Below are 24,964 nucleotides of genomic sequence, written 5' to 3'. Positions count from 1 at the left end.
CGAGTCAAGTTTAAATTAAATTGGTTTATTCATGACCCAAACATTTGATATTCCTTTAGAAACTCAAGCTCACATTCTTTTTATTCGTCCAACAGTAAGTTAAGAACGGGGCTCCCAATATTTCAACCCCAAAAACCTCAAAGAGGAAAGGAAGCTCGCCTAAACGACTGACAAGAACCAGTGTGCGGTTCTTTGTTCGTCTCCGGTTTTAACCGTGTGCCCTTAACCGGGTACCTTCCTTCTAGGGTTTTTGATTAGAAGGGAAAATTTAATTTCGTCACAACAATGCCACATAAAGGAAATCGCCCTCCCACACACACACAGACAAACTCACTTGGAATACGCTCATACACCCACACCTTCAAACGAGAACATTCAGAAACGACTAGGGGATCCCATCATATCTGAGTCACCTCACTTTTCTCTCTGTCAATAATAATGGATCATAATGAAATGGGAATGGTTCTGTGGCAATGATGGCGCTGCTGATGGAACCTTTTGGCGGGTAACCGATTGTTGGATATTTGAAGCCGGGAGAATTGCGGGGGTGGGGTCGAAATTGACGAAAAACGTTTACCTACTGGTGTGGAAACAACCTTTCGGTTGGCCTCGGCACAATCTGGAATGAGGCTGATTCAACTGGGAGTTGCTCTATGGAAAGCTAGAGTTTAACGAATGAATGGGTTCAGAGTGAATGAACAGATGCCGTGTGGGTTCGTGTGCATATTTCCAATCGACATTGCGGTTTTGCATTTGCAATTGATTGATGAAGCACCGTAATTGTTTAACAGAAACGTGCTGATGCACTGATAGGCTTCTTCTCATTTGATTAGTGTATGTAGCATATTTACGAAACATGGGAAATGGTTAACATACAGTTGCTTCTGTGTACTTAAGGTCATAGTAATAGGTAAGTTCTATGGAATTTAAAAAAAATCAAACCGTTTATTAAAAGCAGTGAGTGCAAAAAATAAAGCTCAAAATTTCGTACTCATTTTTCAAGAGTCAAACATTGATAACATGAACCACATCTCCAAGCACCAGAAAATCATGATAAGCATGGTGGTGATTACGGTCGTGACGTTGATAATGATGTTTATAAAACGGGGGAGTGTTGTGATGGAATTGCACATTTCATTTGGAAAAAACCACCCATTTTTTTCTCCACCCACAAGGAGCCGAGCCGAGGACTTCAACATTTTGGAGCCAACAAATCAGCCCCAGAGTTGACGTGGGCTGTTGTTTTCTCTCGGTCCGGAAAAATGTCAACAAACTGTGGGTGTACGGTTGTATGCAGAATCCTCGAAAATGAGTGCAGTAAAAGCAACTGGAGGCAAACGAAAGAAGAGAAAAATAAAAAACAACAACCATGCACGAGAGAATATGAAAAGCAAAAAAAGAGGACACAGAAAAAGCACCGAAGAGCTGTCGGCATAATTTATTCAAAGAGGCCAAATGGAAAAACCCTGTTGTGACTTGTGTGATCTTGAAGGTAACTAATCAAAAGTGGTTCACGCTGCTGCTGCTATGTGTGTTTTGAAGGGAAATGCCGCTCCGTTAAAAAAAAATAATGGTGAGTATTTGCACAACTCAAGAGTTCATGAATATTTTAGGATGATAAAATTGCAGCGATGAAGGTTTTGGATTTATTACCGCAAGCAACCATCGGAAACGAAAAAGAAGACATTTAATTTGTTTGATTTGAGCAATTAAAAACGTTCTTGAAGTGTGGAGTTGAAAATGTTTACAAAGATGACTATTTGAAAGGCTTAAACCAGCCGACTATCGAAAATCAAAAGTGCTGCATACTGAAATCGATCCTGGGGTATCCATGGTAAATTTGGTACAGATTGAATAAAGTGTGGTTTTACTTTTTTTTTTATTTCTGTGCTCTTGTTTTTTAAAACCGAATAAATCCTTCATAAATAAAGCTATTAACTAAGTTTTCAAATTTTCTATACTTTATTTACGGTTTTATTTTAGGTGATTTGCGGTTCAAAATCTTTACTCAGAATGCTCAAGACCTCGTAGAAGAAACTTTGAATACTTATCTCAGGTGATTGTGCGATAGAAACATAAATCCAATTATTAAAAATTTTGATATGATCATGAAAATATGCTGTAAGACTGAATCGATTTGAGGTAATTTCTGGAAGTCTCAAACCCTGGAGTCTCAAAAGCTTCGTTTTGGTTCAAAACTCATCCATAATTTTTTGCAGAATTTTCAAGTAACGTTTACATGAGTAAATTTAAATTTTTAGATTGGTATGGGAAAAGTGATTATTTTCTACTGAAAAATCAACATCATTTTTGTTTCTTCTGTGGAACTGATCTTTGTAATGGTTTTCGTGCCAATAAATTTTCAAAAGGAAATTTTCCGCTGAACAACTTTATCGAAAACATTAATTTCATATCTTATTAGACAAAAAGGTTATTAGCTGTTTAACAGGGTTGTGCATTGCATAGAGGTAGTCATGCAATACCTTGCTAGGCACTCAGCAGTGGTGTCAATTGAATTTATTGTTTATCAATTCCAAAAGACATACCCCTGTTAAACAGCTAATAACTTGTTTGCCTTATAAGATACAAAGTTCGACAAAAATGTTCAGCGAAAAATTTCATTTAGAAAATTTTTAAATTTGCACATAAACCATAAGCAGGCTGAGTTACACAGAAGAAACGAAAATGATGTTGATTTTTTAGTACAAAATATTCAATTTTCCCATACAAACCTAAAAGTTCAAAATTAATCATGTAAACGTTGAACCAAAACGAAGCTTTTTAATATGTGTATGAAATTTGGTAACAATCTCACCTCTAGCGTCCAATAAAGAAGCTCATAGATAATATTTTTTTGGGAAGGATTGAGAAAAATCCAGGAAAGTTCCAGTAGGAGACCCAAAAACAGCTGGAAATCCACTTTTCGCCCAAAATTCATGTGATAAATTGTTTAAGGATTCTTTGAGGATCCAATAGTAAGCTAAAATTTGAATAAATGTAAAGATGATTGATTTTACGAAGTTAAGGAACGTTAGAATTTTTATCTAGAGCATTTCGAAAATATCAATAATGTGATAAAAATCATATTTTTCCGATTCGCTTTGTCTAGCTGATTCATAAACAGGCCTTAATTCATTTCTACGAGGTAAAAAAGCTGTCCACTGATAGAATTATCAAAATACCTATCAAATCGTAGGAAAAAAATATATAGACCGTTAGCGGGGAGATATTTTGAAAAATTTCGTAAGGGATAGCCAAACGAATTCTTCAGCGGGCACCTGGCACAGTTCACAGCTAGGGACTTTTCGTTGACAAGTTTAGCCTAGATGTTCCGGAGATAAACAAGGAGAAATAATTTTAAAAATGTATGCCTAGTACTTGAGTTAAGTTGCCAGAATTTTTCTACACGTATCCCGGCCGAACAAATTCGGGCTATTTTATATAAAAACGGGCAAATCCGGGCATTTGATTTAAGTGTTTTTGACCAAGAGTCCGGGCAATATCCGGGCAAATTTTACCAAAGCACAAAAATTTCTCAACAAAAATCAAGAAAAAAAAACTTGAAAAAATTATCAAGCGGATCAGCAGATTTTAACTTGTGTTTAAGGCTTCTGTTGTTTTTGTGCCGAAGGAGGACAACCGACTTAATTTGTCATAGCTTCGATTTTATTTAAAATTTTGAGTAATTTTTGGGTTCAAGTGTTAGAAAACAGAAAACGTCATCCAAAAAATCATTGATTTAAAAAGGATAACATAGTTTAAAGTAAACATTATAGATGGCGCATGTCTGCTGTGGGGTAGCGGCATCAGAATACTACCCCGGGGTCACTGACCCATGTCGTAAGAGGCGACTAAATTCAGCAATTCTCCCCTTACTAATGACCAACGCAAACGAACTGGATGAAGTAACACGCAATGAACTCGGACTTTTTCATTGGAACTTATTGGATGCAACGACCCAAGATTGCCTAAAGTGTGCAGCTCATGGGGGCGCGAAAACGCCTCTATGCGAAAGACCATGCTGATGAGGTGGAAGGCTGGCGGGTCGAAAATGTGTCAGTCGCAAATGGTAGCCTGTGGGGCACCAGGACGCACCCCACAGTAATGAAGTCCTTGCTGCGCTAAAGCAGAGCACTGGCGCAGTGGACCGTATATTTCCCTAGCTACTTGTGGGACTAAACATGAACCAAAACAACAACAACATCCAAAACAGATAAACGTCGAGACAACTGACGTTAGCTCGGACGAAGGAGAAGAAGGTAGAAGAACGCAGAGGTTTATGCTAAGAGAGGACTCCTTAGGTCTCCTCTACTAAGCAAAGTAGTAAAGGAGCTAGGAAAGGAGATTGGCAGGGAGGTTGCCAAGGGAGCGGGGAGAAGACCGGCCGCAGATGGGTCCACTGAAAACCTCAGTAGTTCCCAGCAAGAGGAGCAGATCCCAGTCGCAGGAAGAAGTGCACCAAGGGGCATCAAAAAATGTGGCCTTTTGGAGGCAGCCGACATGGTCGACAAGATGCAGGAGTTTGTGCGAAGTACCAACAACGTGCACACACACATCAAGACCTGGGTGCCAAAATTGATGGTGCTTCTGCAGAGTGCCGTCAAGGAACGAACGGAGCTGGTGCGGAAAGCCGAGACTGCGGAGAAGGGATTGGAGGAAGCAAAACTGGTTGCTTTTCAAGGACCTTCGAAGGAGTCCAAGCCGAGAAGAACCGCGAAAAGAGATCGCGACTCCCCCGTCGTAAACGATTCCCCCAGAAAAAAGGAAGGGTACGGACTACGAGGATGCAGACGGAGAATGTAGTGCAGGAGGCTGGCGAATGGTTCGTAATAGAAAGGAGAACACGAAAAGAAAACCGTCATGAAGCCAGAACTACCCCCAAAACCAAAACCAAAACCTCAACGGGCGATGTCCAGCGGTGATGCCCTTATCGTGGAAGCGAAAGAAGGCACAACGTATGCGGACATGTTCCGGAAGCTACGCGCAGAGCCAAAATTATCTGCTGTTGGTGAGAGCGTCACCAAAACAAGACACACCCAAAAAGGTGATCTGCTTTTCAAGCTTAAAAAAGACACGACGGCAAAGAGCGCCGACTTCTAGGAGCTTGTTGAAAGCACCTTAGGCGATGAAGCGACTGTCCGAGCGCTATCGCAGGTCGCATCTATTGAAGGCAAGGACTTGGATGAGTTTACCACTGCAGAGGAGCTCGAGAAAGCACTCTCCAGCATACCTGGTATGAGTAACGAATCAGTAGCTACAAAACTGAGAAAGGCGTATGGTGGAATGCAGATTGCGACGGGTATGTTCGGGGTAGTTCGGGTTCGTATGTAGAACTTATTTACGCCATGTGGCAAAAATAATTTCTCTCTAAATTTCAAAGAAGTGGAGAAAGTACAATTTGGTTATTTTTACTGAGTATCTTACTATCTCAGTTCAAAAAGCTTATCGTTTTTGGTTCATTTTGTGTTCAATTTCAATTTCAAAACGCTATTTAAAATTTCAAAACCATTTACTTTCTCGTACTCATTGTTCAGTAAATGTAACAGCGTAAATATTTAGTAATCCGGGTTGACGTAACCATTACTCAAAAAGCTGATTTTCAGTAAAACTTCAGTTTCAAATTCAAACCGAGGCAGTAAATAAGTATAGAAGATATTGCAGATTTGAGCCGCAAACAATTCATATCTTACTCTTACTTTTGTAGATTTCAGGCAAATGAAATGATGATCAGTTAAATATTTTTAGGATTTAAGAAATTTGTAGGCATAAATATTTGATTAATTCTTAATTAAAGCTAAGCTTCAAGCAACCTTTTTAAAATTTTGAAAATTCATTAGAATTCATTAGGGAGCAACAACAAAAATACTTCTTTAAATTGCTTTAAACAAAGAAAAGTGGATTTTAAGAAAGAAACAAAAAATTTTTTTTTCAACAGTATATATTTACGAACGAATTTTCGGTTTCTTTCGTTAGAGAAAATTTCAAAAATTAATGTTTAATGATTTAACTAAATAAGTAAAACAATTTTTAAATATTTTCTGATCCATAATCAAGGAATACACCGTGCAAAGTGCGGAATAAGGTTTTTTTTGTTACTTTGAAACAATCGTGCTATAAAACTATCATTCAGTTGAGTATATTGTGTTAAATATAACGTCAGGCTTCCAGTTGGTTGCATTGGCCGATAAAATTTTCTCAAAACCAGACGTTTGTTTTTTTTTTGGGACATAATTATTTTTAAAAAAATTGAGAAGTTCTTAACCCTAAACCGTTCTTGATTGATTGATTGATTGATTGATTGATTGATAGAGGCTTTAAATAACCGTTCTTGATTGTCAATATGACACTATTGAAAGTTTGGAGGCTTGTAACTTTATTTGTTCTTTATTTTCTTGAAATATCTCGTTTTGCATCATAACTTTATTAAATGGGTACACCCTAAAAGCACAGACAAAAAACTCCCTAGTCAGACAATGAGTGTCAATTTCACACTCCTTGCTTAAAATCGCTATATCTCTCTTTTTCCCGACCAATTTATAATTTTGGAAACTTCTTAATGCAACTCAAATATGTTTCTCAGGCAATATTCAGTCTCAGGCAATATCAAAGTCTAAGAAAAACAAATCTGAAACAACATAACTCGGCAAAGGGCTACGGAATGCTCAAAAATATTTTCACTTAGTGTCCAATAAACCTGAAGATAGAAGCTAAAAGTTGCGAAATGCGAAAAAAATAGTTTAAAACCGTACTTTTCAATCAATGAACCGTCAAATTCGTTTAAGTCCCACCAGATTATTAAAAAAAAGGATTGGCAAGTTGACGTAATTTGGAAAATTTTGGCAGCTTTAGATTGTCAAAAAGCAAAACACATAATTATTGACAAATTTTCAAAAGAAGCTGTTCTTTTAACGTTTTGTCAAATTGCAATTTCGTAGATTGTCTTATTCTTATATTCAACTTTACACTGGATTTTGAGTATATTAACGCAAAATTTCTGCATTAATACTCACCAAAAAGGCAAAATCGAACCGATTCTAGTATTTTCATTAGCACATTAGCATATGATATAGAAAAGAGATATTTATAGTCAAATTGACACTCCACTCCAGGAAATTTCGATTCTTTCGATTCTTTCAATTCGATATGAAATGAATAAACCTGAGAGGCTTGAAAACCCAAATGAAACAACAAAACCTACGATTTCGAGTTTTGATTCCGAAAATAAAACACCAAGAAGTTTGGCACGAAACCTGGCTCAAATTTCGAATAGTTTCCTAGAGGTAAACTTATTTGTGAATGAACTTCAACCAATGCTTCGAACTTTAAACAGATTTTTAGTCAAGACTTTAAGCATTGTATTTTTTCACGTCAATCGACTTCAACTATAACCAAAACCATTTTAAATTAAGATCAATTCAATTCTAAAATTTTCCCCAAAACCATAAATAGCACCAGTAATGGTTTGAATCCTTTCCTATTTCCGCAATACTTTTTTTGTCAAATGCGCCAACCAGGAAACCGGGGAAAAAACATTCTCACCTCCCCTGCCTGGGGTAATCATCGTAATGGTGCTCGGCTCGGATGTAGGCAGGCATTACATAATGCCAAATTGTGCCGCTCTCTCAGTTCAGCGGTTGGCTTCGGTGCTGCCGCGTTTCCGCCCAATTCTCACCGGAAATGGGTTCTGTGTTTTAGCACTTTGGAACCCGACCCACCCGCTTCTCTTCTCGCCTTCTTCGGAACGAAAACGACCCTGCTCTAGAGGAGATATGACGAAAAGCCATTCCAAACAAATTCCAACCCGGTGTGCGGCGCGTTTTATTTTCGCTATTATCATTTTATCTTCCCTCTGCATGCCGGGGGGCGCAGATTATGACTCATAGCCGAGTATTAAAAAGGGCGAATCACGTCTATTCACACCGCCCGCTGCCGCATGTGCTTAGTCGTAACTCTCGCCTCTAAATTCCTTCCTGCCAAGTAAGTCGCGATTCCGGCCTGTCAGGAATTGCAGTTTTCAGCAGCTGTCGATGTGTCACAATCCGACCGAGCTGTCGATTTTCATCATGCACACATTCCGGTTCCGTTCCTAGAGTTTGGCCAAGCCGCCGCCGCAAAGCAACGATAACGCGGGCTGCCATGGTGTGAGTGATTTGGTGCGTTTGCGCCTTTTCGTTGTGTTGGTGCGCTCGAATTTTCCGTAGTGGATGTGAATGAAATTTTGTTTTTCCTCCCAACACGGGTCGTCCTCCTCTTTTGTGCTTTGCTACTCGTGTGGAAATATGCGAATTTAGGAAAGAAGGGGCCGATGGTATAAAGTGTACTGTTTCTTTCGAAAGTCGCACTCGTGCAAATGAGCTGTTGGTAGCTGAATTTGAATTATTTTTTTTTTCTATTTGCACCGACTCTCCCAAAAACCAATTAATTATACCTAGGTATATGCAGCTCTGAGATCCATTGTTAAGATCTATTAACTCTTCTGATTTGGTAATATTTTTCATGTAGAAATCAATTAGGGAAGAGTGGGGTATCATGGGCCACTTTTCTTCTTTGCTTCATAACTTCTTTATTATAAAAGATAAAAAGGAAATAAATAATGGAAAAGTTTTCTCGATTTTTAAGGTATCATTGAGCATTTTTGTTTATTTTTTAAATACATGAATTTTCCGAGTTTTGACTGTATTAAAAAAAAAGTATTTTTTTTTTTGTAAAACTGTGGGGAAACGTGAGCCACCAAATCCAAATTGACAAGGAAACGTGCAAAGTTTATGAGTTGACCCTAAACTGAAATTTCATAATTCACTTAGTTATTTTACAGCAATATCAGATGAAGAAATAAAAAAGAGAGTTGTGTATGATCGAATAGTTACTAATTCCTGGCTCGCGAACGTTTTGACAAAATTTTTTATATGAGATTTTCGTTCGTCTCTATCGCATTGGAAAAAATGGACAAAATATTTTTCACAACTCTTTATTTGGCATGAGAAAACTGATTTAAAAACCCACAACTCCCCACAAACTATGATTGGCATATTAGTTGCGTTTGTGTGACTTATTGATGTTTCATCAAAAATACCTTTTCAACGGGAAAGAACATGACAAAACTAAGATCATAATCGTATGAGCATATTTTTGTTATATTCTTTAGGTCTCATAAAGCTTAGTTCTTTTAGAAATGGGACACTTTCTTTTGTTGATACCTCATTTACTAGTCATCACACAAATTACTTGGCACAGTTCATATAAAATCCATCATTTTACAATTGATAGCTGACAAAACCGTTGATTATTAAAAGAATTACTGTGTAAGAGTAGTGGAAAACTATGCAAACATTGTCAAAAATGTCCACGAAGTTCAAATCAAGCATTGGAGAAAAGCACATGATCGGCAATTACGGTTAAGGGTCATCAGAGCAGTCAAGGTTCATACAAGAATTTTTAATTTTTAATAAGCGAAAAGCTAAGGGTAGAACACTGAAATGTTGAAAAAAAATTTCTTCGATAACCCGCAGGCGTTGCCTCGTTATGAATCATGCAAACCCGACCTCAAACAAAAAATTTTTGCTAGTTCCACAGCTCGTAAGCTGTATAGTCGGTACCGAGGCTATGAGACAGATGATTTCTGATGGAAGACAAAACTTATAAAAACCATATTTCAAACAAATTCCAGCGTTTGAATCCCATAACATGTCTGTTCATGGTATGATCCCTAGCATATTATAGTATGTATTTGCTGATTGTTTTGCATAAAATATAATGATTTGCCAAGATTCTGCTCCTGTGAAAAAAAAACCACAATGTAATTTGTTCCCGGCTTATCAGTCTTTATTTTCTTAAAACGATGTTTTGTTTGATCCTACGCTTCGATACTTGTTGGCATTTTCCTCAGGGAATTAATCTATCGTTCCGCGTGAAATTTCTGTGGTTATTGGAAGCTTATTGTCCACTTTTTTCTTCTCTAAACGTCTCTATGTTTTGAACTTCTTTTGGATTTTCGTATGGTTTTTCGTGATTGAACTTTTGCCGAAAACAAATCACATTAAATCATCCAGACCCCCCTAAAAATCTCAAAATCCACAATTTTTAAAACAAAAACTATCGTTTTTGCTGTTTTTAAAAGTCTTAAAGGAGTAATCTTGTGTGTATCCTCCGTAACCTACGATCTATACTAAACGATTATACTTTGATATTAATCTCATGATAGTTTTACTTCGTTATTGTCTAGTTTTACCAGTAGAAATTTTATTAAAAACGCTTTTAAGTGGCTAAAAAATAATCAAGTTGTTAATTTCATAACATCCACGAAATTGCCCTCAGCATCATTTAAAAGAGAAGTATTGGATCGAAAAGTAACAGAAATTTAAGGAGGAGGATGCTGCCTCCTAGAATACAGATTAGACGAAGTAAAAGTTGGAAAAACTAATCAATACCATGACTGAAAAAGTGTGCGCCTGTCGATGAGAGATACTAAGAATAAAGTAGAAATTTTTCTTACAAAAAACGATAAAAAATTTTATCAATTTTTTTCATGAATTATCATAAAATTACCTCCCTTTCCTTTATAGAAAGCATTTCGATCAAACAAATGGTTTTTGAGAGGCACGCATTTGTAACTGTCCCTTTTCTAAAAGAACTATATGTACTTTTGTAAGTATGATTTTTCTACTCTAAAAGTGTGGTGCTCTTTTGAGTTTAAAATTCTATAAATCGATAATAGAGGCATAGTTCAGTTGATATAACATCTGCTTTCCGAATCAACGTCTACGCTTTAAAATCCAGGAGTAGGCATCGAACAAAGTTGAAGCTTTTTAATGCCCTTCCATAAGTATAAAAGTGCGAATGACACAAAGACGTTAAAACAACATTGATAGAAACGAAAATTAAGTCAATGATAAGAAAATTATCAGCATTACAACCGGTTTTTAATAAAAAGATATTTACTTGCGATTGAATGTCATACGGCAATTCAGCTTACAATTTCAACAAACAAATCAATTTTGTTTTTATACATATTTAATTCGTTTGTACAATGTAGGTATTCACTGAATTTTAGGAATATTCTTAAGCTTGAAATTTCTGGATTGTGAAAAGAGTTTCATTTTTCTTGCATACATTTTTTCTTCACTGAAAAATCACAAGAGCTTCGCTTCAAGGTTGAGAAGATCTCGAAATCACAAAATTCAAATGAACGTTTCTCCAGAATCCATTAACGTTCAAAATCAGTGTGTTATTATATAACAATCTACCACTAGCATAACCCAAAATGAAATCTTTTTGGTAATATTTTTCTAAATTGTGGAACGAATGCAACCCTATGTTATTTGAGACATTTCTGTATAAGAAGGGTAGAATGAGGATACTTAATTCCTTAGCTAAATTTCAAAACTGGAAAGGCTAACATAGATCTAATGTTTTAGAAAAAATTACCAAATAGAACAAAACAAAAAACGTTTCATCTCGAAAAATTGAAAAAAAAATTTTTTTTGAGTTATTGCACTTTGTTTGAAAAACCTATCAAAATGAAATTGAAGATCTTTTTATATCACTTTAAAATGTTTTCCACACGAAAAAATAATTATAAAAATATTTATTCCAAAATGTCAATCGTTAGAGTAATATGTACTTCTAAATGCCAGCTTTTCAAAGCAATAGTAAACTCTCAATTATTTTAAGAAAAAGTTTTCCAAAATGTATGGGTTCACTTGACCACTCGAGTCGAAAAAGATATATTATTCTTCTGAATGGATGTTGATCATTGCTAAGCATGAAATAATTAATATTTATCCCATGACTACTATTTATCAAATAACTTTCTGATAAAAATTGCATAAAAAAGTGCTTTTACATAAAAATTCAGTATGCAATGAATATAGATTGATAGACAAACTTTAAGAATTCTTTTTGTCTGACACTTATAAACTGTGAAATGAATAGTAATATAGCCATAAAAGTCAATGGAACTTTTATCTTGAGATTTTGCATGATTTTTGTAAAAGCTTAGGGCACCCTGATTAAAGAATCAAGTCTCCTTTAATGAAGGATCAAGTCTCTTTTATCTTTCAATATATCACATTTTTTTAATTCCCACAAAAACGCTTCTAGTTCATCTACGGGTTCATGTATCGATTTGACTTTCGCAGTATAGCAACTTGAAATTACACGCGTTCAGAAAATGCAAAAGACGGTCTTGGGCAAAATTTTTCCAAAAAGATATTATGGAAATCAGAAAAAGGGATCAAGTATCCCAATTCTGCCCTACATACTTAAATTGCAATTTTTTCGCTCGGGACCATGACTCTCCGAACCACAGGAAAAGTGTAGCGAAATTCGAATGAAATTTATCCTGAATTTCGTAAAGCTTCGTTTCTCCCGTAATGTGGGTTGAATTATCTACGAAAGCACAGGAATTCGAAGTATTTATCCCCATGATATCAGAACAGTGTTCTCCTGAATCACGGTTTACCTATTTCATGTCAAATTTTCTTTCTCTTGCTTTCCTGTTAGAAAAAAAAACACTGACTTGTTATCTCTTTTTCAACAGATAACAAATCAGTGTGCATAAGATTTTAAGCCGCCAAACTTCTGAAATTCTATTTTGTCGGGTCTTCAGTCGAGCAGATTGTTGCAAATTAAGTAGACGTCTACGGAGCGTGGCGCAACATTATGTGCAACTGGAATCAGGAGAATCTTAATCAGAACTTTGTGGAAAAATTTTACTACTACAGGTTAATTTATTTTCGTGCAGGATTTTTTTCAATTCGATTTGGAAACTTTGGTTTGTATTTGCCCGGAAAACTTGACAAGAAACGCAAGAATTTGAATGCTATACACGGGGCTTCGCAGTCATCCAGTTTTGTTTGTTTGTTGTTGAATTATAGAGACTTTAAAGCAAGTCATCCAGTATTTTAATATTGAATTTTTTTTTTCATTATTTTTACAGACGAGCATTTTCGTCTGTGTTTAAATTAAAAAGTGCAAAATGTAATGTGCAAAAATGCTTGAAATATATTAAGTTTGTTCAAACGCCAATTGTGTTTCTTTTTTCTGAATCAATGCATTTGGGTTGTAAAAAATTAAGAACCAGGGGAAAGGGCAGTAGAATTCATTGTTTATAGCCTACAGGTGAATCTGACAGTTTCCTGCACACTTTATCTGTCCCGAGATTTGTCCTGTAATTTCAGCTGAAATCGTTCCGATCTCAGGAGAAAAGATTTAGTGTGTAGATTTTAGAAATTCTTTCACATTATTTTGTATGGTTTTTGAAATATGGTGAGCTTCTTTTTTTGTCAATCTGCGTTTATACGATTCTTCAATCTTTTGATGCGTCAGAAACATCTCCTGACCTACGAATCATGAGTCATAAATGCAATTATTTGTGAAACTTCTGAGTAACAGCACCAACATGAACCCAATAGCAAACCGGAGCCAGCTTACCCCCCAAACGTCAAATCCAACTGGAGCTGGTATAGAGAGAGAGAGAGATACTGTTCACTGGTATCGATTTTCCTGCGCTTTGTTGTTGGGACATTTTCCTTTACCCATACCTACAACCGAAGGCTCTGGACAAAATCATGCCACTCGGGAAAGTTTGCTTCCCAGATGATGATGATGATGGGTCACTCTTTCTTGTGGGGTTGTTTTCGGTTTGTTTCCTCCCCAAAAATAGGTACGCATACATGCAGAGGTCGAAGAATTCCAACCATCTGGGCTGTCTGTCAATCGAGTACATTAACAAGCAGCTCCAGTAGCGGTTAGAATTGTTAGGTTATGTTTAGGATCTGACGGGAATGTCGTAATTTCTGCAAGCTAAAAGGAAGAGCCTTTTTGGGTGGGATCTAACTATCGGAAAGTCCTACTAGGAACATTATGTGCAAATAGATGGTAAGTCTTAATAGTAAGCCTTTCCATACAACTGACTACGTGAGATTTTTTTGGAAATCTGTCTTGAAATTATAAGTTGTCGGTTATCATTTTCTCATTTTATTTTACAATTTATGCAAATTTTGAATTTTAGCGATGCTATAGGTAGTTAATGAAGACATTTATGAAGCACGAGACCAATCTTTTAAAGCTCCATGATAAAGTCAATAGCGCATTCATCTCAATTGACTTTTCTACAGTGTGTTCTATAAGTTCGAATACAATTTTTAGTTTTTTGTTAGTGGTATTTAAAGCCGTAGCACGATCATAAAATCAACCATATACACTCGGAAACTAATGAACTGATTTACTCAAAAATTGGCAGGTGGGTGCTTTTGTAGCCTGAAAAGGTTCCGATTATGGTTTGAGATCCCTCCCTCCCACTGGAAGGGGGAGGGGGTCTCACAAAGAAAAGACAAATGTTTGCATAGTTCGAGAACTGATCGAGCAAATTAAATAATTGTTGGCATGGTAGGATATTTTGGTACGAGGAATGTTTCTATGAAAATTTGGTACCTTTTCCTTTCAGTGAGAAGAAATAAAGGGGGAAGGGGCTAGCTTACAATTTGTTACATAACTCGAGAACTAATAACGCGAATGGACTCAAATTTAGCATGGGAGGGTATTGGAATACAGGAAATGATTCTACATATGATTATGACAGACCACTCCCTTTTTTCAGTGGGGATTTAGGAAGGGAGGAGGGGAGCTTTTTTATTGCATAACTTGAGCACTATTCGAGCAAATGGAACAAAATTTTGCTTGAAACGGAATTTGGGTTCGAGAAATTCTAGTTCTATGAATATTTAGTGCCCCTCCCTCCTACCAGTAGGGAGATAGAAACGGGAAAGGTGGCCACTTCACAAATTTCAGCATAACTGGAAAACATCAATTAAATAGAACCAAATTTGGTATGGGAATGTATTTGAATGCGAGAAATGCTACCATGATATATTGAGAACCCTCTATTCTTACAGTAAGTAAATTTTAAGGGGAGAGGATGCTCCCTTACAATTTTTTACATTACTCGAGAACTTATCCTTTAAAATTTTTCGTATAAATTTAGAGCTTATCGAGGAAATGGAACCAAATTAGGCATGGGAGGGTATTTGGTTACGAGAAAAGGCTATATGCTTATTCGAGACTCCTTTCTCCTTCAATTGAAGATAAAGTAAGTGTAGAGGATAGATGAAATAAAGATAATGGATTGGAAATAAATGAATATTAACCTTGGAATAAAAAAAAAATACGCACGTTCAATAAAAGTATTAAACAGGTTATAAAACAACGTTTGAATGTGCATCGTAGAATTATCGTGCATACTTAGACTGTGTGAAAATGTTCAAGCGTGCGTGAACAGGAAAAAAAGTCAGTTGATTCGCGGCTATTGATAAAAACGGATGTGTTTTCGGTTATGTGGTGACTGTGATGAAATTGAAGTTATGGAAAGAATACAAGTGACTCAACCGGCGAATTCGACAGTAAGGGAAGAGGGAGGCTCCCAAAAAATGGTTTGCATAAACCAGGAACTTATTTATCTAAGAAATGACACCAAATACGACACTTCTTCCAGGGAGTACACAGAATGTAAGGAGGAGGCTCAAATAAAGTTTTTTTGATATAACTGGAGAAGTAACTAAGCAAATAGAATCAAATTTTACACGAGAAGGTATGTATTTAAATAAGAAAAATATTTCTATGAATCTTGTAATGTGGGACGGTGATATGATAGGGTATTTGATTACGAAAAAATGGGATCCCTACCTTTTCCCAGCAGTTGTAGATCGGTAGGAGAAAGGAGGGCTTCAATATATGTTTTTTGGCATAAATCGAGTACCGTCAACTGGGGCAATATGCAACACTTCTCAACTTCAATGGCTTCTAAAAACCCATGTCCGCTGATAATCATAACTCTTATGCATCAACAGTTTTAAAGTTAGTGGGACAGCAAATGGACGTAGTCAGAAAATCATTGGTTTTCACAAAAAACATGCTATTCTCACTTCACTCAGAAAAAGGAGTAACTTGCAAGAAACTTACTTTTTAATGAAAATGTAATGAAAACGTATTGAATTTATTGTTTTTGATAAATGTTTGATGCCACAATAACCATTACGCAAAAAAACACCAATTGCAGTCATTTTTGGTTCTATGGAAACTCATTTTTACATTTTTAGCGAACATAAGGATGCTGCATACATTTAGAGGTTAAACATACTACAAAAAATCTACTGAGGTAACACCGGGGCAAGTGCAAACGGATTTCGACATAGTTCAACTTTCACATGTCCTAGAAAAATATGTATATGTTCAAAAATTATCAATTTTCGTTCGTTGCATCACTAAAATTGTTCTCAACAAATTCCCGTTAAAAGTGAAAAATTGAAAAATGTTGATGAAAAGTAACGGCACTTATGTGAATAAATGTTTAAGTTTGCACTTGCCCCATACATGGAGGCAAATGCATACGTAATATTTTTTTCCAAATTAATTCACAGATGCGTCAGTCTGTGAATGCGTCAATACATGTTTTGGTATGTTTTATCAATTTTTATTAGCTGCAAACTGCAAAATTTGGGACTCCATTTTTGCTAAATGTTGGTTTAAGCAAAAGATCTTCATTTATCAAGGCATGGCGGAATTTTAAAAAGCCGCTCCAGATACAACACTTTAGATACCCTTTCTGACCATTCTAATATAATGATTAAACATTTTGATGATGAATTTTCTGCAAAGGCTGCTGTAACATGGCTTAAGTGTGCGTTTGCACTTGCCCCGCAGTGTGGGTTGACAAGAGTGAATATTATTTTCACAACTTTCAGGGTGCACTGGAAATTTATCATAAATTTTCTGCTTTCATTTGAATACCAGCCCTCACTCACACTCACCTTTCAACGAAAAACCGGATTTGAATGCCCTTTTTTGTAGCCAAAATGTGCAAAAAATTAACACACTGTTCATGTCTAGTACGTACTTGAATTCGTGTGTAATCAAACAGAGCAGTATTTTTAGTGAATAATTTAAAGAAAGTTTAGTTAATCTATGTCAGATTGTTTGTTGATGATTGATTGAATTGGTGATTGTTCGAAAAATATTTTTTTAACACCAATAGGTTGGAATAGGATGATTAAACCAGTAAAAAATTTGTAGGTGATATTATTAAGCCAGTCCGTCGTACTGGGTAAAGCTTTTTATGACATTGAACAATGTTAAAATTTGTAATTTTATTGACGAATTTTTTAAACTTTGAATAAAAATGAAAAACTTTAAAATACTAGCTTAAGACGTGAAAAATGAAGTCATCATCATTTGTATTAATCAAAAGATAACTCGATTACGTTACAGGAAATTAAAACTTATATCAGTGCAGTGGTATACAAATGTTGCATATAACCCCATCATGCACAGATGCCCCGTTTGACGGTATTGACAATCATTTCAAACTATTTTAATACCTCAAAAACTCCATTAGCAATTATAAATCCCAAAAAATATTACTTTATATTACACTAGGAATTTAAAATGTTCAAAACATCGGAATTTTTTTTTAAATAATTGAGAAAGAGTTTTTACTATTGATATATGACTTCAGGTTACTCATTAATTCTCGTGAATTTCCATATCACTAGGGGAAAGTACATGTAACACCCCATGTGGTTTATACGTGCCACTCGTGGTTTGAAGAATCTTAAACATTTTAAGCCTAAAAAATATTACCAATTTGTTTTAAATGCTGTGATTGACCATGGCAAGCATATATTTTTTTGCCTTAAATACCACTGTGTCGTAAATTTCGGTATTTTCCATTTTGAGGTGAATTTAAAAAAAAAACTTCCAATAAGGTATCATCTAGCAGAGGAAGACAATATTTTCTGACACATCGATAGAGGAAAATCTAAACTATGATTTTATTTTAAAAATCCAATTCTAAATTTAGCCCATAAAATCTGTTTTTCATTTTTTTTTAATTCCGGTTAGTTCATTTTGACTTTCTTTCTAGTCAAAGTGTCTGTAAGTATTAGTGTGTTTTCGGTCTTGGGCTGCTTTCGAGTGTGTTCGGCTGCTACACACAAAAAAAAGCATAGTAAAACTACTAAATCCGTGGTTTAAATGAACAACAGGCAACCATATTTTTGAGTCAAATATGTTTTGTTGTTTATAATACCTTACGCATAGCTATTTTACCATGTGCTCAATTTGGCTGCGCATAGTAAATTCGGCTGCGTTTTAGTAAAATTGCCAATGAAATGATGCATGGTTTTACTTCGTGCCTAGTAAAATTGATATGTTTCATGATAAAACTAGTATATGTTATGATAAAGATTAGTATGCACGAGGAGCTTGATTTGAATAGTAAAATTACTATGCATGTTTGTTTGTTTATTTGCATGCATCCATTATGACTTCATGTAAAACATTGAAATTCACACTTCCGACACACGTCGGTCAATGTTAGTGTGTTCTTCCGATGCTCTGGAAAGATTTTTTCAAAGTTATGAAACTTGAAAGCAGCTCAAAATTTGTTTGTTTACTTGCGGGTTGATGATTAATGATCCTGAATAAGTATAAACAACAAGAATGTTTTTCATAGTAAAATTATCATACGCACTGATGTTTTTGAGTCAAATATGTTTTGTTCTCAAAAGTGCCATGTGCGTAGTATTTTGTTGACATGAATTGGTGCCACAATGTCTAAATTACTATGCGGACGCTAGTTGTTTTAGAAATTATGATGAAATCATCATGACCATAGTATTTTCGACAACAAACGTTGACAGTTATCGAAAATTACCAAGTACATAGTAATTTCAATAATGTTTCATGTGTACTTTTACCAAATTGATGTTATAATTTGCGTGGTTGAAAATACTATAACGCAGAAATGGTAAAATTAACATGACAACGTCTTTGGAATAGCAACGCAATTTTTTTCCGTGTATCCGCCTATTTGCAACACAGTTATATTCTGTGCCTTCGAATTTGATTTTTCAAAATCATGTTTTTAAAGCAACTAAATTTATTTGAGTAGGAGAGAGTGGGGAATCATTGGCCACTTTTTTCTTCGCTTTATTATAAAGAATAAAAAAAAATTATGGAATGGTTTTCTACATTTCTAACGTAGCATTAGGCAATTTTGTATTAGGTTTTAATAAATTATTTTCCCGAGTTCTGGCTGTTTAAAAAAATTGGGCTTAAAAAAACTTTACAGATAAGAAAATTTAATGTTCAGCTATGAATGTGTCTAAAAACATCAAAATATAGGCGGCCAAAGACGCCCCACTTCATGTGGCCCAGGATTTCCAACAATCTATCAAATTGGTTGCGTTTGAGTGGCTTATTGATTGTTCATGAAAAATTCCTCTTCCAATGACAGAGCTAGACAAAACTAAGGTCATGAGCATATGAGCATATTTTTGTTATAAACTTTAGGTTTCCCACCGATGCAATTTGCAAATGCTTGTTTAATCATGTTAGGTAAATTTTGTTAACTAGTTTTAAAAAAGAAGTACATGATGCGCACACAAGTAAACAACATATAGAACAATATGCTTACGCAAAGCGACGACTATGACACCTGGATTGAGATTTTTATCTCAACACAGATCCGAGATATTAAGAGTGACCCATTTTTCCCCATGGCCCACGATATTTCACTCTCCCCTAATATAAATAAAAAATACATGACCAATAAACAATTTGCTTGGGTGGAGCATAATAAAGCATGCATTTGTTCCATAAAGTGTAAATTCTTTGCTGATTATTTTGCTACCGTCAACAGTTTGCGAAACGAAAGTTCTAATTGATGAAACGTCTTGCAAAATAGAACCAACCAATTCTTCTCGTAGCGTTTTTTTTTTTGTTAGAATTGTTTGGTATTACAGATTCTTTGTCGTTTTCCACTTTTACACTAAGTTTTCGAACAAAAACAATTTTTTTTATCAAATTCAATGTTTTAATCAGCTAGGGTAAGCTCTATATCAGGGTAGAACAATCATTTTCCTTGTTAAATCTGATACGTTTTATCTTAAATTTAGATTGTGTAATTTTTTAAGTAATTTAGCTATATTGATTGGGTTCGAGATTTTTTTTTCTTTTTTCCATTATTCGGGAATTTTTTATTTCCGGGAGTTTCTTGTCAAGAATCCAAAGCTAAGGCAGTCTACTTTGTTATTTGCCGGAAGTTGCAAATTTAATAACAACTAATTTTGTCCATGATTTTTAAGTTTTACCTTAAAAAAGTTTTTAAATATTATTTATGGTAGAGTTGTTTTTTTTTGTTGTTGTATGTTTTGGAGGAAGTTTTTCAGAATAAGCCTATGGAAGAAACTCAGCAAAATGTTTTTTTTTCTACTTTTGTATGTTTCTATTGAGCATTTAGTCCTGTTTTTTTTGTTCAATTTGAAGCAAACTCCAAAAAATTGTTGAAGTTTTTTGAATGGTGTATACTTTCATTAGAGATAAACAAATATTAAATGAAATGATGGAAGCATATATTTCTAGGATTTATCCAAAGGTAATTTTTTATTTTTTTCCATTTTTTTTTAATTATCAAAACCATTTATTACTGATTCAAATGTTTGAATGCAAGGAGTTTTCCACAATCAAAATTTCAAAAAAATTGGTGCAAGCAGCATAATTGTTTGAATAAAAGTTTGATAATGAATATTTTACGAAAAGAAATTTACCGAATCTGGAATTGTTTATGTGTGAACCCGGTTTTTCAATCCTAATTTTCATCCAATGAATTTGAAATTTCCTTCTTCAAACAACCAGGGCTTTCAACAACATTTGCCAATAGTAGTTTTTCAATCTGTGCAGGTCTTTCAGTGGAATTCATTGAATTTTTTCAACATAATTTGGAAAATTAGCAATAAAAAATAACGCTTTTGATGAACACATGATCCAATTGACTAAGTCGGTTTGGAGTCAATTTTGAATTTCTCATACCCTTGTGTCTAGAAAGCTTTGTTTTAGTTCAAAACTCATCCATGATTTTTTGTAGAATTTTTAAGTAACGTTTACAAGACTAAATTTGAAGTTTTAGATTTGTATGGGAAAATTAAATATTTCGTACTGAAAAATCATCATATTTTTTGTTTCTTCTGTGGAACCAAGTCTGATTATGGTGTTTGTACCGGTTTATAAATTCTCTTAAGGAAATTTTCTGCTGAATAACTTTGTCGAAGGCCTTTATGAAATGGAGATTTTTTTTGCTGAAAAAATACTACTGTAGGAACTAAGAAACTGCTTCTCGTAAAATTTATTTGAGAAAATTTGTTTTTTCTTAGAAAAGAGGGCCCTGTTCGCCTTGGGTGCCCGTTATGCACTTATCTCCCCTAAATAAAAAATAATCGTAGAAAATAATATAAAACGGAAGATAAAGTACTTTACAGTTCATTTCAGAAGTATTTTGCTTTCATATTTAGCTAGAAATCTAGTTTGGTTTTTAAATTTCGTTGATTGTATTGGCTACGGAGTTAGGCATTAAAGCAATTCATGATTCAGTTTGGTTAAGCTCCGCAAAATGCATAATCTAACGCAAAGCTTGTGATGAAAGAGTGCCGTTTTACCCAAATTAAAAAATAATACTTATTTTTTTATTCCTCGATTTTATATATTTTTTGAAGATGTACCTTGAAAATCTTCCATTTTTAACGGTTTAGATAGTTTTATTTTTTTGTTTCTTGACTGCTTTAAGAACTACAATAAAAGACCAAAAGTTAAATAACATGGCTGTAAATAATTTTTGTTATTGATATATTACCTACTATTCTTTTTTGCTATCGAGTTGATTTTGATTTGCAAATTAATCACCTAAAGATTTGTTCAAGTTTTTAAGATGGTGAGGGGCTATCGTTAAGCCTAATGGCTAGCGTGTTTCACTTGAAATCAGACGACTGAGGATCGAATCTCACCGTCTCCAACTAGGTTAAGGAAATTTTGTGTATCCACGGACGAAATGAACTCACACACAAAATGTAACATAATGAAACACAAAATTGTTGACTATACGGAGTATAAAAGAATGGAAATATCTTTACGGAGCATACAAGATTGTAGTTCCGAGTCATGCTAGAAAATAGCATCGGCGAATAAAATAAGAAGAAGAAGAAGAATGGTGGTGGATGGTGGACTATTTTCTTAGAATTATTGGTTGAAATTTAAAGCAGATAGAAAAGTTAAGTGTTTTTTAGGATTTTTGTTTTAATATTTTCAGTCACCTTTTTCCTGTCGCTAACCCAAAAGAAAGGATTAACTTGAAATATCACCAAAACGTAAGAACGAACCCCGAAATGATCGAACGAGGGTGAAATGAGTTTGACTAGCTCCAGGGTGTTGTTGTTATATTATGGTCATAACCAGAAACCCTAAAGCTTTCGAGAGGGCCGCCAACCTTTGAAGTCGTCTTCGTCGTATGTAACCTGACCTGAAATATCCCATTCAACAACAACAACAATAAGTAAAGAGTCATTCGCCACTTCTATCTGAATCCTTTTTTTAGCGTTTCGCCTTCACCCATTCACACAGTCCGGTCCAGTAATTTCCTTCTGGAAAGGTTTTCCCCCAGCGAATGAGGACGGGACGGGGTTGGAAAATTGGTTTCCCCACAACTCTTCACAGTCAGAGTGTGGACCGAATGACATTTTGACGTTTCTTTCCACCGCCCAGGAGCAAAAGGCTCGGTAGCGGAAAATTGGATCAATAATCCTCGCACTTCTCCAACACTCCAATATGAAAGCGTTTGTGTATTGTTTTGCGTTGGAGAATAGACACGAGCAAGCTCACAATGTCGAACTGTCGTTTCGTGACTGGAAATTCTGATTGCCATCACGCCGTTACGAAATGTCAAGTGGTCGTTTTGTAAATGAATTTTCAGATTGTGATTTTTTCTAGTCTAAATGGGTCGGTTGTGAAATATCTATTGCGAATACAGATGAGAATGATGTAAAAGTTAGATCCTTGCCTGAACATGGGACGTCGTACTCCACGCCACTGCTAGCACTAGCAACGCTGCTGGCCACCGGAAATGCATTTTGACGTTCTTCCACTGAGGGAACTCCAGCGTATCCGTTTGTTCAAACAATCACCAAATTTCTAGTCACTACACACAATTGAGCTACACAATAGCTTTATATTCGAATTTTTTGATCCGTGAAATCGATTTTCTCGCCACTCTGTTTTCCTTGTTTCAATTTTCTTCCACTTTACACCGTCTCGCGAAATACCAGCGCACTCTCTAGGATAAATTTGTTTGGTAGACCCGAACGAAGGAAGAGAAAGGAATTAGAAGGTTAAAACAGAATTTACACAATCGAATCGATTCAACAACTGCACGGACATCTTCATATACACACTAACAGTATTACTGCAGAGGCGAAAGAATGGAAACTAGTAATCACATTACAAATCGATTTTATCTCGATACGTTTACAATTCTTGTATCCTTGGGGAATGGTTTACTTTTACACTCGCTGCTCCCAGAATTTCGTCGCCATACACCGCAATCCAATTTTCTCAACAATCAACCCACCAGCCACCGAAAAAAAACGCAAAATGTCGACGGCAAAAAGATTCAGTTTTTGTTTCTGATGGTATTACACTTCGTCGTCAATAATCAGCCACTGCAATCTGACAAACGTGGGGATCCGTTCCTTTGACGTATTCACACAAACTTGCAAACACAATTCTGCGCCGGGTCACCGGAAACACCTTCTGGCTCCGTTGTATCGAAATTCCCAGCGATATCCGCGAGCACTAGTTCCCACTTTCTCCCAACAGCAGTAGTGTGTTCAGCTATCTTCTGCTAATCGTCTTCCAACTACAACAACATCAGCCCCTAAAAAAATTGCCGTCCCCTAGATATATTTAATCCTGCTTTAGCCCACCAAACGCCTTCCAATCAAGATATGATTCACCACACACAGCAAAGAGATACGGTTTCTTTATTCCTCGACCTCCACACCCCAGCTAGGGGGGGAAAACGAAAAGAAAAAAAAAGTACACCCCACCCACACTCAATGACAATGAAACACGGCACAGGGCAGAGCACCCAAAGTCGAAGGCAACCACAGTCAAGTCAAGGAGGGACACCACACCACACTACACTTAACAGCAGAACAATCCGCAACCAATGCGAAGGAGGAAGGCGTGCGGAAAGAGGCAAAAGAAAACCTGATATCCACCGAGGAGCCCACTAGCCAAAGCGTATTCACCGGAATGAAGAGATGTTTCACCGTACAACACGAGTTCGAAACTGATGAGCGGAAGGACTTCCAAACGGTGTCCTTGCCTTGCTCCCTAGAAGAAATGCAAATGGTGGCACAAACCGAGTATCGGGGACAGAACTTTAGTTAGGGAAAACCGACTTTAGTTGTGGGTTAGAATCGGCTTCGGTTCGAGAGAATTCCGGGGAGTCCTCCTGGCACGCGAGCAAGCAAGCTGACTGGCGGCGGATATGGGCTACAGACTTTGAACGAAGGAAGCCATTGATCTGTGTGAATGAAGGGAGAAATTCTCCCGGCGCCACCAGAATGCGGAGCGAAGTGTTGCGCCCGATTGGGTGGTTGTGTTTAATAGGGTTCTTTTATGGCTCCTTATTGGTTGAAAACTTTGTTTATAATATTTGAATTTAATTCAATCTTAGTTGAAAACTAGACAGATGACAACTTTTCTCGAAAAGCTGTTACCTCGTAACATATAAAAAATAGGAAATTTTTAATTAGTTGAACACAGTGGCCCATATAAGCAGACAAGATTTGCAACATTGCGCACATTGATTTTGTTCGTTTTTTTGTGCGATCACGTCACGAATATTATTTTTAAAAACCAATGCTAGGAGAAACTTTATTTTAAATGCGTATGAATGTGTTTTTCAATCTTTTTAATATTTAATTGCAAAGGAAAGGAAAAATAAATGATGATTTCAAAGGCCTTCGATTGATCAAATGTTAGTTAATGGACACTAGAGTGCCCAAATTAGCCAACTTATGATAATCTTTTAAGTTGCAAGTCAAAATTGATCCTATGCCTATCAAAAAGGGATTTC

The 24,964-nt window shown here is 35.8% G+C and overlaps 1 protein-coding gene across 3 annotated transcripts in view; it reads right to left on the bottom strand.

Annotated features, from left to right (window-relative positions):
* The window catches only part of LOC129755331 (amyloid-beta-like protein), a 427,746-nt gene extending 403,479 nt beyond the window's left edge, over positions 1-24,267 (bottom strand). For all 3 annotated transcript variants that reach the window (XM_055751765.1, XM_055751766.1, XM_055751767.1), the window contains exons 1-2: positions 24,132-24,267; positions 22,883-23,155 (exon numbers count right to left, since the gene is read on the bottom strand). In XM_055751765.1, coding sequence (XP_055607740.1) covers positions 22,883-22,951 — 69 coding nt within the window. In that variant the 5' untranslated portion in view covers positions 22,952-23,155; positions 24,132-24,267. The remainder of the gene's footprint in view (positions 1-22,882; positions 23,156-24,131) is intronic.
* Positions 24,268-24,964: the final 697 nt, after the last annotated feature.

Source organism: Uranotaenia lowii, chromosome 3, assembly GCF_029784155.1.
Source record: "Uranotaenia lowii strain MFRU-FL chromosome 3, ASM2978415v1, whole genome shotgun sequence".
Lineage (NCBI taxonomy): Eukaryota > Metazoa > Arthropoda > Insecta > Diptera > Culicidae > Uranotaenia > Uranotaenia lowii.
The sequence above is the reverse complement of the archived record's forward strand: the minus strand, read 5'-3'. Positions and strand labels throughout refer to the sequence as shown.